The sequence below is a fragment of the Aquarana catesbeiana genome, linkage group LG04 (assembly GCF_042186555.1).
Source record: "Aquarana catesbeiana isolate 2022-GZ linkage group LG04, ASM4218655v1, whole genome shotgun sequence".
Taxonomy (NCBI): Eukaryota; Metazoa; Chordata; class Amphibia; order Anura; family Ranidae; genus Aquarana; species Aquarana catesbeiana.
This window is the reverse complement of record NC_133327.1, coordinates 185,598,002-185,613,879: the sequence shown is the minus strand read 5'-3', so window position 1 is coordinate 185,613,879 and position 15,878 is coordinate 185,598,002. Positions and strand designations below refer to the sequence as shown.

General features: G+C 40.8%; 1 protein-coding gene across 1 annotated transcript in view; it reads right to left on the bottom strand.

Annotated features, from left to right (window-relative positions):
- The window catches only part of EIF2A (eukaryotic translation initiation factor 2A), an 84,266-nt gene that overhangs the window by 30,982 nt on the left and 37,406 nt on the right, over positions 1-15,878 (bottom strand). The window contains exons 8-10 of the mRNA XM_073625987.1: positions 11,239-11,383; positions 6,371-6,487; positions 4,163-4,734 (exon numbers count right to left, since the gene is read on the bottom strand). Coding sequence (XP_073482088.1) covers positions 4,163-4,734; positions 6,371-6,487; positions 11,239-11,383 — 834 coding nt within the window. The remainder of the gene's footprint in view (positions 1-4,162; positions 4,735-6,370; positions 6,488-11,238; positions 11,384-15,878) is intronic.

Genomic DNA, 15,878 nt, shown 5'->3' with positions numbered 1-15,878 from the left:
CCAATCCCCTCCTTGTTAACCCGGCAGTCCCTACCCTATCCAGAGCTCTCCTGCTTCCCACTGTCAGCTCTGTGAAAATGAAAGCGGGGGTAGTGATCGCAGCTGGACAGAATGGCTCCTAAATGGCAGGCCTGCAGTAGTCTGGATGGGACATTGACTAACCCTGGCATTTAGTGATGCCTGGTTAAGGTTATAGGGAAAGGGTTAGAACTTCTGACAGTGTTTTTAATACTGTATGAATCTGCCTGTCCTGGTTACGCCTGGCCTCCAGAAAATGCTAGATGCCTGGCTGTGTCCAACTTTGGTATATTTCAGTCATCCAGAATAAGCATGCTATATATGAGTATCAGAAAACTGTCAGAACTGCTCATCTCTATACTTGTTCTGGGTCAGACTCAGGCAGCACTGAAGTCAAAGCAAAAGAAAAACACCCAGAGAATCATCATCCTCAAGGAACAGCTCAGTAATGGAAGCCTTCATTAATCTCTCATGATTGGGTCCTTTTAAGAACTTACAGCAAGTATATAAAAGGGGGGAAATATGAATTTTGAACAGGGCTCAAGCCTGCTCAGAAAAGGGCTGGGTTGTGAAATAGAATGGGGTTCATCGTATACATGTATTAGAGTTGCCATATGAAAACTAGAAAGGGCTACTGTTATGCCTCGTACACACGATCGGACATTCCAACAACAAAATCCATGGATTTTTTTCTGACGGATGTTGGCTCAAACTTGTCTTGCATACACACGGTCACACAAATCTTGTTGGAAATTCTGAACGTCAAGAACGCGGTGACGTACAACACGTACGATGAGCCGAGAAAAATGAGGTTCAATAGCCAGTGTGGCTCTCCTGCCTGATTCCTAGCATGCGTTGAACTTTGTGCGTCGGAACTGTGTACACACGATCGGAATTTACAACTAATTTTGTTGTTGGAAAATTTGAGATCCAGATCTCAAATTTTGTGTTACGGAAATTCCGATGGAAAATGTTCGATGGAGCCTACACACGGTCAGAATTTCCAACAACAAGCTCCCATCGAACATTTTCTGTCGGAAAATCCGACCATGTGTATGGGGCATAAGAGTTAACAGTGGCAACCATGGGTATTTTTTAACTTTTTACATTTTTTAAATAGGAGAATTTATTGTCATAGGTAAAAAATATTCATACATTAAAATTAACTAAACAGGGAGTTAGCCCAGATCTTAGATGCACCATTCTGCAACTATAAACAGTTTTAGATATTATAAAAAGAATATAATTTACTCTGTAGCTAGCTTTCCTCACTTCTTGTAACAGGCAGTAAAGAAATCATTAATTATATGTGGTGAAGGCAAATAAAGTTTTGTTGTCATAGAAATATCGTATTCTTCCACACTTCTATGCTGCTGAGCTGTGTCAAGTGTCACCTATTCTGTACACATAATAATCTGCCTACCTAGGTTATTGGAAAAGAACTTACTACAGCAAGTCTAACGCAAGCATCACTGACATTTATTTGGTTTAAGAATAAGAATTAGAGGCCCTTACTTATCAAAATGTCTGAGAAATCTCGGCCCCATGGAAAACAAAATTCTCCCACCCCACCATTGAAACAGCAGCTTCCTCTGACAATGAGAAATGAGGAGCACTTTATGCAGGTTAAAGTCTTTATGGCCAGAACACTATATTAAACCTAATCAAAAGATTTTGGCATGTTCAGTCTAATGTCATTAAATGGGTTGTAAAGGCAGGTTTTTATCTTAATGCATTTTTTGCATTAAGATAAAAAGCCTTCTGTGTGCAACAGCCCCCCTAATACTTAACTGAGCCCCATCTAGATCCAGCGATGTTGCAGGAGTGTCTCAGCTTCCCGTGACTTCCCTCCACATTGGCTAAGACAGCAACGTGGCGCCACTGGCTCCTGCTGCTGTCAAAGTCAGTCAGCCAATGAGGAAAGGGGGCAGGGCCGGGCCACAGCTTCGTGTCTGAATGGACACAGGGAGCTGTGGCTCAGGTGCCCCCATAGCAAGCTGCTTGCTGTGGGGGCACTCAACAGGAGGGAGGTGCCAGGAGCACCAAAGAGGGACCCTAAAAGGGGAAGATCTGGGCTGCTCTGTGCAAAACCAACTGCACAGAGCAGGCAAGTATAACAGGTTTGTTATTTTTAACTAAAAAAAAAAAACCCAGACTTTAGTATCACTTTAAGAGAAAATTCTGAAAGACCTATGTCCATCTGTGTGCAAACTACTTTATGTATACATATGGAGCCTCAACCGCCGCTACTTTCAGGGCCTGTGCCATGTGGCTTTTGTTAGCATCGAGCAGGTTTTGCATTCATATACATACCTATAAGAATGCAAAACTGCTTGAAGCAGATCAAATACAAGTACGAAGGAGATCAACTGTAGGCCAAATGCACAGGGTCATGCTTACAGGGTCTCAAACTAATCAACACAGACCTTTACTGTCATTCCACAATTCAGGCTTCTTACAGAAATAGTGTTCAATAAATGATCTACCCTCTCCTAAACATTACTAGTGCTCATAAAAAGTAGATAAATCCAGTCTTTTGGTTTCACAAACACAGAATCCCCTAGTGCAGTGATGGCAAACCTATGGCATGCAGCGCCCTCTCTGTGGGCATGCCAGGAGTGTCCTCCGCTGACGTTTTTCTGATGTACTTGATGACTCCACTCATCACTGCTCTGCGTCTCTCTCTCCTCCCATGGGCTGTCTGTAGATCCGGTCGTCCGGAGCATAGCGCTGCCCATTCTAGTGGAGTCCTGACTCCTGCTGTGGAGTGATCTCTCTGTGAGCGAGGGTGCAGTGCTAGGCAGCTCGGGTCGCAGGCCCTGTGGCGGGAGAACAGGACTGAGGAACTGGAAGGCAGCAAGTCAAGCCCAAAGAGCTGGACTGTCTGAGCCTGAGACTGACTGTCAGTGGAGCAGAGTAAATTATGTGCACGCAGTGTGGAGTCCTTTCCTCCCTCCTTATATTCCACCCTACACTGTACTATATACTCTGCAGTACACTGTGCTATATACTCCACATATAACTGTATACCACAAGCAGTCTTTATATAAATGTTATATTAAACGTATTTATACTTGTAGAACTAGGCCAGAGAGTAGACAGTGTTTTTTGATGGTTTTCAATTTGAAATGTACCTTGGTGTCCTACACCAAGGTCTGTAAATGTCCGCCACAGCCTTGGTCCATGCCTATCCCTGCACTGACCGGTGTATACCTTTTTCATAGCACTGCTTGGCACTTTGAAAAAAATTATTTGTTTTTGTGTTGCAGTTTGGGCACTCGGGTCCAAAAAGTTTCGCCATCACTGCCCTAGTGTCTGACACTGAAAGATAACACTAAAATTCCCATACTAGACTTCCAAGCATGTAAATCCCAAGCCCTGTCATGTGCCATTTCCAGAAAGAATGTATTAGTGCCAATGAGACACACCCAGTTAAACAGTGCTATGAAAAAAGAAAAAACACAATAAAAAGAAGAACCCCTACTCATCAGCATGCACCAAAGAAATGCTAATGCATTCATATTATTATTGCTAAGTATTTCTTATCTCCTTTTAACAAACAAGTCCTAACAAAAGAATCATGCAATAAAGCTTAACACAAGGGAAATGGCTAAATGCACAAATAAAAAGCATATAACGGAAGCTGTTTTACTTGCAAAAAGGATTTGTATTTCTGTCCACCCAGTCCTAAGATGTACACAGCCCTGTCTAGCTTGAGAAGGGGCTGGATATTTTTCTGCTGCAGAAGTGACTGCCACTAAGCCCAAAGTAAATTAAAAGCTCTGTGACTATACAGTGAAAGGAGAAGCAGCAGACTGATGAGCTCATCTCTTTGTCAATCTGCTTTCTACTCCTATCAGCATGTCCCTTGTTAGCACATTGGCTCCTTGTGCTGCTTCTACCTATCTTGGTCTGAGATTTTCTACGATGAACTGTGAAAGACTTATACCAGGTCAAATTCAGTTACTGACAATGCCTTTAATATATTAATACATACTTAATGATGTATTAATAAATACAAAAAAAAGCATAGTTTTTTTTTTTTTAGAATTGCGTTGAGTGTAGATCAAATATAACTGCTAAAGGAAAAAGAAGTAAAAGAAAAATTCTGCACAAATATGTTCCTTAGACTACTGGTACCTACCAGTTTATAACTAGTGACGGGCTTGTTCCTCAGTGCTGGCGGCCTGTATGCTTGAGCTGGTTTGCTCTCTTCTGCCGTTTTTTCTCCAGGTACAGGCTGATAACTAATGGGCTTTGCAGGAAAGATTCCATCTGTAAATGGCTGCCAGGACACTTGCCACAATTCTGTATTGTCTGGTACATCATATTTATGTAATATAGAACCTGTGTAGTGCCAGATCTTATAACCATTTCCAACTCGCAACCTTGGAGAACATGTAGCAGTGACAATATTCTCCCCATTGGGGCACCAGGCAAAATAGGTTGCATCAGAAGCTGTTGGCTTGGAAATAAGTTTGTAATTTTTGATGTCCCAAACTTCCATTTGGCCTCTCAGGTTACCAAAGCCAGCTAGTACTAATATGTGTCCTTGAGGGCTGTAGAAGGCAGCATTTCGAGGACCAGTTCCAAAATCGAATATGGGATCACATTTTAGGTTGAAAACAGTAGCTTTGGCTGGCATAAAACCATAAACAGCACAAAATTCTGTTGAATTTTTGTTCCAAACAACATCATAAATGGGACCATTTTTTGCTGGAAAGGGAAAACAGAGGAGTAAAAAATTAAATTTCAATCAATACAGGCTTTTAGAAACTGAAACCAGCATATAAAGTATCCATGAAACACGCTTAAATGTATGTAAAGCCAAAAATATTTTCTCTTTTTGGACAGAGTGGAAACTTAGAGCATATGTAATTTTTTTATTGTGGTCTTTATTACTGGTAGGGAAATTCACCCTCAAATTTTAAGCCAAAAAAACCCTAAAAAAAATTATTCTAAAGCCTAAACATTTTTTACCTTGTATTCCTTGCATTAAGGTAAAAAATGTTTAGGCATCAGCATCCCCCTCCTTTTACTTACCCGAGCCCTCATTCAATCCAGCGCTGTGCACATCTGCAGCTCTTCTTTCCCCTTACTCCTGGGTCTCGCTGGTTTTGCTGGGGGCCTCCAGTGCTGTCAATCAAAGCCAGTGATGAGGGTGCGGGGGCAGGGTCGAGTACCACTGTTTGCGTCAATGGACGCTGCGGCGGGGCTTAGGAGCGAGAACTCACGAGTGCCCCCATGAGAAGCAGGTTCCCGTTGGGCACTAGACAGAGAGGAGGGGCCAGGAGCGGCGGTGGGAACCAGAGAAGAGGAGGTTTGCAGCCGCTCTGTGCATTTCCAAATATTATGAATGCTACAGCTATCACTTGGTACAGGGACGCTGTGATGGGCCATATACCATGTGATCACCGTGACCGATCACTAGATTACAATAGTAAGCAAGCTGTCATGAATAAAAGCCATTCATGACCATTGTGTTTACTTTTTATCAAGTGATTGGTCACAGTGATCACATGGTACCTGAGCCAATCACAGTGGTCGGAGACACAGCGGTCATAGGATTGTGCCACTGGAGAACTGGAGAGCACCTGTCTGGCCTTATATGTACATTGCTTGGTCAGAAACTGGTTAAGCTTTGAAAATGATGGTTAGAAACAAACAGGCTGCCATACACAGTTGTTCCAGATTCTGGCTGCTCTAGTCTTAGTAATTTCACTTTTATGTATACATGTTCATCATATAAAACATTTATTTAAAAGCAGAACCAAACCCACAAATGTAATGGTTTCCCAAAACAGTTACAGAATGCCATTTACGATACCCATTACAGTTACTAGTGTGCTTATGTTGGCGTGACAGTTCAGCTGAAAGCCATCAAAGAAATGATCACATGTGCATCACCTTGGCAACTGCAGGTCAAAAAGAAGTGAAGAAACAGCTTCCTTGGCTTTAACGAATAAGAAGGTTCAGTTCTGCTTTAATATTTAGAAGAATATATATCAGAATGACTTTTGTATTTTTCCCTGGAGTTAACCTTTACTAAGAGCTAAGACTGTTATTGGCAACCAGACTTGTACATATAGAAAATAAGACAATTTACGTAAGGGGGTTATAAATTAATGAGAGGTACTAGAACAAACCTCTTGTTACCCTTAGCAACTAACAAATGTTACCCTTTGAACTTCCAAATGTCATTTTTTAAGTGTAGAGCTGAAAGTGAGACAAGGACTGACTTTTCATACAAAAGTATACCTAACTGGCTTTCTACATAACTTCTTGTTTCCTTTCACATGATCATATTATACAGAGTGTCAGTTCATCAAAAAAATTTGTTTATTACACTTACGTAACTGCACAACAGCACTTTCCCCATTTACTGCAATGTAGTGCAATGTCTGCTCTCCATAGTAAGAGGCTCCTGTTTTGTCCACATCAGTGCTGGCAGTGACTAGTACTGCAGTAGCTGTTACATAAGAAATATAAAACAGTGTTTTACAGTGATACAAGAGGAAGTCATGAAGCTTAAAATGACCTGGCAGAGAAGATAAAGCATAGTTCTCTTTTACAACAACATTCATTTTTTGCCTTGCTAATACCTTGTACAACAATATAATGCCATCAGCAGAACAGTGAAACAAGCTACAGCAATGCAGCAAACCAACATGATAGGCTAAGAAAAGCATCAAGACATTTTTAAATTAACTGCCTCGTAAACACTAGCAGGTTGCTGAAGGATATTGTAGCTGATAGCTATGAACACTACTGCAGTAATTAAAGTATACCTGCCAGTACATAATACTACCTTCACTGACATAACTGAAATGCAGACACTTGAGTACCTACATGTACCTTTATCTAAGTTCTCATCACCCCAGATGCCACAAAACCCAAGGAACTGAAATATGCAGTGAAATTCAAGTGATGGCCTTCTCCTTCTGCAAATGGTCACTGGGGACCCTCTGCATTTAGCAGGTAAGAAACAAGGCTGTTTCCTGTCATGTTCACGTGACACATTACAGTTATTAGAATGTCTGTATTTAAAAAAAAATGTGTTTTAAAGAAAACCTGTTATGATTACAATAAGGGGTTGACATTGCTGCCATAATAATCCACAGATTTCACTCTTTCATGAGTCTGAGAACCCAAGGGAAGTATGCAGATCAGGAATTATGATGTCATTTGCAGCACATTTGTTTTGGGCTTGTAACTTAAAAGCATTACCTGCAGTCAGGCATGTACAATACAACCATTAAAGTAGAACTATAGGCAAAACTTTTTTTTTTTACCCATTTTAGAAAAAGAGTAAGGGAGGGTTTTAACCCGTCTGTTATTTTTGTCATCTGTGTCCCATTGGGGAGATTTACCATTGCTTCCTGTCCAATAGCAAAACAGGAAAAGAGGGGAAATCCCCCCAGTCACCAGAACTAGTCCCCAATGGGATTTTCTTTTACTTTCAATGCTCTTTCAATAATAATAATAAACAGGACAAATAGAGCGGGTGAATCTCCCTAATGGGGGCACAGACAGCAATAAAAACTGACAGTTGTTCTAATCCCTCTCCAAAACTAAAAAAAAAAAAAAAAAAAAAAAAAAAAAAAAAATATATAAATTTGCCTTTAACTAGTTGCCGCTCGCCCCGCCGTCAAATGACGGTGTCCCAGAACGGCCATTCTCGCATGCCCGTGTTGCTAGGACATGGCGCAACCCCGATCTCTGTAAAGAGCTGTGTCCGCGGCTCTAACCATGTGATCGGCCGTGTCCAATCACAGCCGGTCACATGTAAACACGGAGGTACCGGTAATTGACGCTCCTCGCCTCACACTGACAGTGTGTGGCGAGGAGAGCCGACCAGCGGCATCTTCTCACAGGAGACATCTACACATGTAATCAGGGCACTGATCATCAGTGGCCTGATTACAATAGCGACACCAGTGCCACAAATCAGTACCAGCGATGAGTACCCACCAGTGCCAGCTATCAGTGCCCACCACTGCCCACCACTGCCCACAAGTGCCACCAATCAGTACCCATTAGTGATGCCAGTGCGTGCTGGCTATCAGTCCTGTCTATCAGTGATGCCCATCAATGCTGTCCATCAATTATCCAGAGTCTCCCAGTGCCACCCATCAATGCCCATCAGTACCGCCTATTCGTGCCACCTATCAGTGTGGCATATTAGTGTCTTCTTATCAGTGCCACCTAATCAGTGCCCACACGTGCCACCTCATCAGTGCCCACCAGTTCAGCCTATCAGCGCACATCAGTGAAGGAGAAAAATTACTTAATTACAAAATTTAGAAACTTTTTTCACATTTTTTGGTCTTTTTGTGTTAGTAAAAAATAAAAAACCAGCAGTGATTAAATACTACCAAAAGAAAGCTCTATTTGTGTGAAGAAAATGATAAAAATTTCATTTGGGTACAGTGTAGCATGACTGTACCCGTGCAATTGTCATTCAAAGTGCAACAGCGCTGAAAGCTGAAAAATGGCCTGGGCAGGAAGGGGGTGTAAGTGCCCTGTAGACAAGTGGGTAAAAAAGGAACCATGCCGAATTTTCAGTAAATAATCTTTTTTTTTATTGCAATAGTTATCTAAAAATCATATTTAATATGACTTTCACATTATTTCAGTACATATGTAGTATATTATGTACATATTGTAGATTATTCCTCTAGTGGTTATCAGAAATTTCATTTAGATCCCTGCTAAACAATTGCTAAGAATAAATCAATTATAGAATAAACAAATCTGATCAGAATGATATTTTTCTTTTAAGATAGAACAGTAAATTACAAATTGTGAACGAAGCAGCAAGCACAGCCTGAATATGTAATGAGCAAAATCGTCTGCCTTCATTTACAAACAAGACTGTAAACTAAACATATATTACTTTTAAAATAAAATGCATATTATTTTATATTGTTAAACTATCATAGGGTTTTTATTTTCCTTGCTCCCACTGGCTGAATGGAGCAGCGGGGAAGTCAAAGAAAGGTTAGTATGTTTTGCTGGAAAGGGGAGCATCAAAAACAGACTATATATACTTTGTCCAGCATAGAAAGGCACAGATTTGTTATAAGCTGATCACATTTGCATGCATATCTACAATACTTTTGATAATATTTATATTAAAGTGGTGTAAACCCCATCTTCATCAATTTTAAAAGGCATCTTTTTACACTTTGCTTCAGACAAATCCAAATTGCATTATCTGCAACAATATAACAATAATACAATATCTGTTTTTTGATCCCAGCACCTGTCACAGCCCTGTGAATGTCTCTGGTTCGTGGGTGTGTCCATGAGCTAGAGCTCGGAAAGGCGTGACATCACTGACTCTCCTCCCACGTGTACACGCCCCCATAAATCTCAGTAGCGCATCACTCCCTTTGTGCTTGCACAGCCCAGTCAATGTGCACATGTCAAAGCTACCTGGTGTCAGGAATTCCAATAAATCAGAGCGCCGGGTAGCTTTGGCAGGGAACAGCCAATCATATGAGAGCAATCTACTGTAGGTGGATGTGCTATGCACAGCTGTGGAGACTGATTATTGGCCTGTCAGTCACAGGAGAGAGGGTGTGGCAACAAATTTTTTGAATGGGTCTTTTTTCAGTGTAGGAATACGAGGATTTTAGATGACTGGCTGCTCCTTGACTGGTCAGACTATGGACAGATGATTTCTTCTGCTTTACAGTGTGAGGTAAACTGGTCAGTTTATTTTTGATTATTCGAGTTTACAACCACTTTAAAGCTCATCTTTACTTGTCCCATTGAGGTTTGTTTAATGCTCCCCTCCCTGACAGCAAATACTATATATAATCGAGGCACCTAATTTTACCACAAAAAACTGGAAAACTTATTGACTCGAGTATAAGCCTAGGGTGGGAAATGCAGCAGCTACTGTAAGTGGAAAAGAGGGTCAACAATGCCCATCTGCAGCCTCACTGTGCCCATTTGCAACCTCACTGTGCTATCTACATACCCCACTGTGCCATCTGCAGCTACATGTACCTGATCTCCTGGCGCTGTGACATGCAGTCTAGTCGGTGGCCGTGCAGTGCAACAAAGCCCCGGCCGCTGACTAGACTGCATGTCACAGCGCCGGGAGATCAGGCGCATGAGGCTGCAGATGGGCACAGTGACTCGAGTATAAGCCGAGGCTTTTTCAGCACAAAAAAAATGTGCTGAAAAACTCGACTTATACTCATTTATATATGGTACTCATCTTTGCCTTTCACCCCTTCTTCTCCATTCAACTGCCAATAATGAAGGAAATGCCAGCTTCTTTCACGTATATGACAACATGGTGACATGATGGTGGAAAGAACCCTCAAACCAGTTTAATCTTCAACTATGATGTGGCAGGGACCCAAATAAAAGGTATGTATTGCTGGGGAGGTGAGCGTCAAAAAGCAATCTGTTATTTTGCCCTGTATGGGCAAAGCACAGGTTTGCTTTAAACTGATGATAACATTTACAAAAAAACTACCCGTGTTTCCCTGAAAATAAGACTGGGTCTTATATTAATTTTGGCTACAAAAAACACACTAGGGTTTATTTTCAGTCTTATTTATTTACAGTATGTACAAAAAAGTTCCTCCCCCTGTCAGCTCAGGTGTCAGCATTGTGAAATTTATTTAATCCCAAAAATAAACCTTAAAGACCTTGTAAAATCACGTAATCCGTTCAGTAAAAAGATTATATATAATGTGCAGTGTGTCTCCTTGTGTAACTTTATTGTGTAAAATACCTTATTTACAGCACCGCTGGACGCTCACGTGACCCGCTGAGCTCTTCTTCCCTGCTCTGAATACTGCAGAGAGGGAGAGGCCGAGATCCCCACTGACATCAGCCTGCTCTGAGCACTGCAGAGGGAGGGGCTGCTGACATCAGTCGGGAGGAGAAGAGAAAAGCTCCGGCTGGTCACGCGAGCGCCCAGCGGCGCTGTAAATAAGGTATTTTCCACAATAAAGTTACACAAGGAGACACACTGCACATTATGTAATCTTTTTACTGAACGGATTAAATGATTTTACAACTTTAACTAGGGCTTATTTTCAGGGTAGGGCTTAAATTGCAGCCATCCCAGAAACTTATGCTAGGTCTTATTTTCGGGGTAGGGCTTATTTTTGGGGAAACAGGGTATAGATTCTCTTTACATAAAGTGCTCTTATTGCGATAAAGAATATATGCAGTTCAGTGGATAAAAATTACCTTTTGAATTCCATAACATTGTGACCCGGTCTGCTTTGAAGAAACTTTTATTTGCTAGTGCTGAATGGGGTTCACTGAAGTTAGGATATTGGTAAAGTCTCACAAATGATGGAGCTCCTTTGCTTCCAGGAACATACACTGCTACCTAGATAGGTTACATATAGTTATGTGGTTAGACTGGTTGAAAAAAAAAAAAAAGACACAAGTCCATCTAGTTCCACCAATAAAAAGGAAAAAAAAATACAATCCCATATACACAATCCTATACCATCAGTTGATCCAAAGGAAGGCAAAAAACCGCAGCAAAGCATGAATCAATTTGCTACAGCAGGAGAAAAAAATTCCTTCCTGATCCCCCGAGAGGCAAATCGGATATATCCTGGATCAACTTTACCTATAAATGTTAGTATCCAGTAATATTATGTACGTTTAGTAAATAATCCAGGTCTTTTTTAAAGCAATCAACTGAGCTGGCCAGAACCAGCTCTTGAGGGAGTCTATTCCACATTTCCGTATTTTAAACCGTATTCCGGGTTAAATCTCCTTTTCTCCAGACGTAAAGAGTGCCCCCTTGTCCTCTGTGACGACCTTAAAGTTAATAACTCAACACCAAGTTCACTATATGGACCCCTGTTGATCATATCCCACCTTAATCTCCTCTTCTCAAGAGAGAATACATTCAGTTCCTCTCATCTTTCCTCATAGATGAGCTCCTCCATGCCTCTTATCAGTTTGGTTGCACTTTCTCCAGATCCTGATATAATTTTTGTGAACTGGTGGCCAAAACTGAATAACTGAATGAGGTCTTACTAATGATTTGTACAGGGGCAAAATTATATCTCTCTCTGGAGTCCATACCTCTTAATACAAGAAAGGATTTTGCTCGCTTTGGAAACCGCAGCTTGGTACTGCATGTTATTATTAAGCTTATGATCTACCAAAACACCCAGATCCTTCTCTACCATTGATCCCCCCAGTTGTACTCCTCCTAGTAATCAAAGATTCATGCATATTTCCAGACCCCAAGTGCATAACTTTACATTTATCAACATATGCCACATAGTTGCCCAATTAAACAGTGCACTGAGGTTGGCTTGTAAATTGGAGACATTTACTTTTAATCCCAGACCCTATATTATTTATAAAGATATTAAAAAGTAAGGGTCCCAACATTGAACCTTGGGGTACACCACTAACAACTCTAAACCATTCAAAGTATGAACCATTAACCACTACTCTCTGAATTAGTTGTTTTAGCCAGTTTTCCATCAATTTACAGACTGATTTTTCCAGGCATCTAGAATTTACCTTACACATTTGGCCATGTGTGGGGAACTGTGTCAAACGCTTTTGCAAAATCCAAGTAAACCACATTCACAGCCACCACTCTATCCAAGGTTTTACTTACCTCCTCAAAATATTTTTTTTCAAGCAAGAACTCATCTATGTTGTCTTTTATTAACCGCTTGCCGACCAGCCACTGTCATTATACTGCGGCAGATCGGCACGATCCCGCAAGCCGTCGTAGCTATACGTCGGCTCCTTTAAACGAAATAGCAGGCGCGCGCGCTGCCGCACTCTACGGGGGTGCTGACGGTCGTGATGACCGCCAGCCACGAGTGATCGCGGGCATGAGGGGCAGAACAGGGACGTGTGTGTGTGTGTGTGTATGTGTAAACACACAAATCCCTGTTCTGTGAGGAGAGACAGATTGTGAGTTCCTAATAGCTAGGAACCACAATCTATCATCCCCTCTAGTCAGTCCCCTCCCCCTACAGTTAGAGCACACACTCAGGGAACCCAGTTAACCCCTTGATCACCCCTAGTGTTAACCCCTTCCCTGCCAGTGACATTTATACAGTAATCAGTGCATTTTTATAGCACTGATTGCTATATAATTGTCAATCGTCCCAAAAATGTGTCAAAAGTGTCCGATGTGTCCGCCATAATGTCGCAGTCACGACACAGATCACCGCCATTACTAGTAAAAAATAATAAAAATGCCATAAATCTATCCCCTATTTTGTAAATGCTATAACTTTTGCGCAAACCAATCAATATACACTTATTGCGATTTTTATTACCAAAAATATGTAGAAGAATACAGATCGGCCTAAACTTTAAAAAAAATTTGCTTTTTTAAAAAAAAAAAAAAAATTGGGGATATTTATTATAGCAAAAAGTACAAAATAGTGTTTTGTTTTTTTTTTTCAAAATTGCTCTTTGTTTGTTTATAGCGCAAACAATAAAAACCGCAGAGATGATCAAATGCCACCAAAAGAAAGCTCTATTTGTGGGGAAAAAAAAGGACGTCAATTTTGTTTGGGTACAACGTCGCACGACCGCGCAATTGTCAGTTAAAGCGATGCAGTGCCGAATAGCAAAAAATGCTCTGGTCATTGAGCAGCCAAATCTTCTGGGGCTGAAGTGGTTAAACTCTACAGTATCTTCCCAACTATAGACGTTAAAGGAACTATAGTTACTTTGTAAAGACTTTGATCCCTTTCTAAATATAGGCACCACATTGGCCTTACGCCAACCCAGTGGTACTATCCCAGTCATTTAAGAGAGTCCCTAAAAATTAGAAACAACGCCTTTGAAAAAGACAGAGCTCAATTATTTTAGGATCTGTGGGTGAATGCCATTTGGTCCAAGTGCTTTATTCAGCTTTATTCTGTATAAATATTTCTGGCCCATATCAATTTTGAGCCATTGTGGATCACTGAGCCTGGTGAAGAAAGATCACTGGTGCTTCTTGTGTCAAAACCAATAAACTACTGCAGTTTACATTTTGTATGAAAGGGTTTTTTTTTTTTTTTCTCAGTAAGGCCCCTTTCACACGTGGACCATTTGTTCATTTTTCATCCCTCCGTTGACAGATAAAAAAAACGCATGTAAATGGATGATCATCCATTTATCTGGTATTAATCTGGTATCTGGAATGCCATATGGTTCAGCTGCTTTATTCAGCTTTATACTGTATAAATATTTCTGGACCATATCAATTTTGAGCCATTGTGGATCATTGAGCCAGGTGAAGAAATTTCACTAGTGCTTCTTGTGTCAAAACCAATAAACTACTGCAGTTTACATTTTGTACGAAAGGTTTTTTTTTTTTTCTCTCAGTAAAGCCCCTTTTCACACGTGGACCGTTTGTTCGTTTTTTATCCGTCTGTTGACAGATAAAAAAAACGGATGTAAATGGATGATCATCCATTTACATCAACATCGGCCAACAACCGTTTTTTTTGGAAAGGATCAAAGCCCTATTTTTGTTCCGTTAAAAAGACGGAACAGATGAAAAAAAACGGACAAACAGTCAGTTTTTGCATCGGTAGTGGATGTAAAAAACTGATGAGAAACTGATGTAAACTTCATCCATTTTTTTTCTTTGAAAAAATGTGACTGAACTGATGAAACGAATGATCCACATGTGTGAAAAGGGCCAAGTCTAGACTAAGGATAGAGAGTGGTTGGTCACTCAAATAACTGGTTAAAGTGGTATTGAACCAAAAACCCAAATATTGCAGCTTACCAATCATTAGATATAGTGGCTGTATTTGTTTTCTTTTGTTTTTTTTTAGGGTTTCCCCCAGTTTTTCCCTGGGGATCTGGCCAGTAACACACCTCCTGTATTATAGACACCCCTCTGGATGAATGAACACAGGGGGCAGACTTGAACAGCAGCGTCGACAGACAAAGGATAGGGAAGCATTAGATACTAGCAGATTTAAATACAGTACAGATTTTTCCTTTAGAGATTAAAGGTTTTCCAAAATTAAAAGAAGAAGATTAATTAAGCACCATAGCCAGTGTTAAATTGTCTGCCTCATCCCTGTAACTGCAAGAGAGCTTTTCTGTTGAGACTTACTGGCTGAATCACCAGATAAAAATAGAAGAAAGCAAGCCTAAAAATTAAACCAATACAGCCATCACATCTAAGCCACAATATAATAAATGTATGCTTTTACTGCTATAAAAAGGACAAGTTCACTTTAAAAAATAAATAATGGCACTTTTTTTTTTTTACCTGCAAAACAACATGCATCAATTGATTTTTTCTTAGGCGCCTGCAGAGCATTGCACACAACGATCAGCAAACCATAGCTGCAATGTCAGGCTCCTGAAGACTCTAAGTACAGCTGTCTGCCCTTATCTCCTCTACAGGCAGACAGTTACTGAAGTCCAGAAAAAATAAATAAATCAATGAACTGTGAGAGTACTCACCAGTGCCTTCACAGTTCATTGATAACTACAAGCTATCTTTTGCGGTGGAAGAAGGGACTTTCATTTCTTTTATTCATTCACAGAACTCTGAATGAATGATGTGGCTGTGTGGGCAGAGCCTCGCACAGCTGCGCTGTTTTTAAAAAATTGTAACAGCAGGTGCGGGGAGAGGATCCCCTGTCCTCTCGCACATAAGGGGGATCAAGTCGGGGTGCGGGTGGGTGCTTTAGTAGCATGTTACAGCCTAAATATGGGCATAACATGTACCACGTTACGAAAGGTGAACTTATCCTTTAAAGCAGAACTATACCTCTGCAGCTAATCCTAATTGCTGCTCTAGTAGAATCTGGGATTTTTTTCAAACGTAATGTGGTTGAAAAAAGCCACCAGCCTCCCCGCTCCGCCTGAGAACT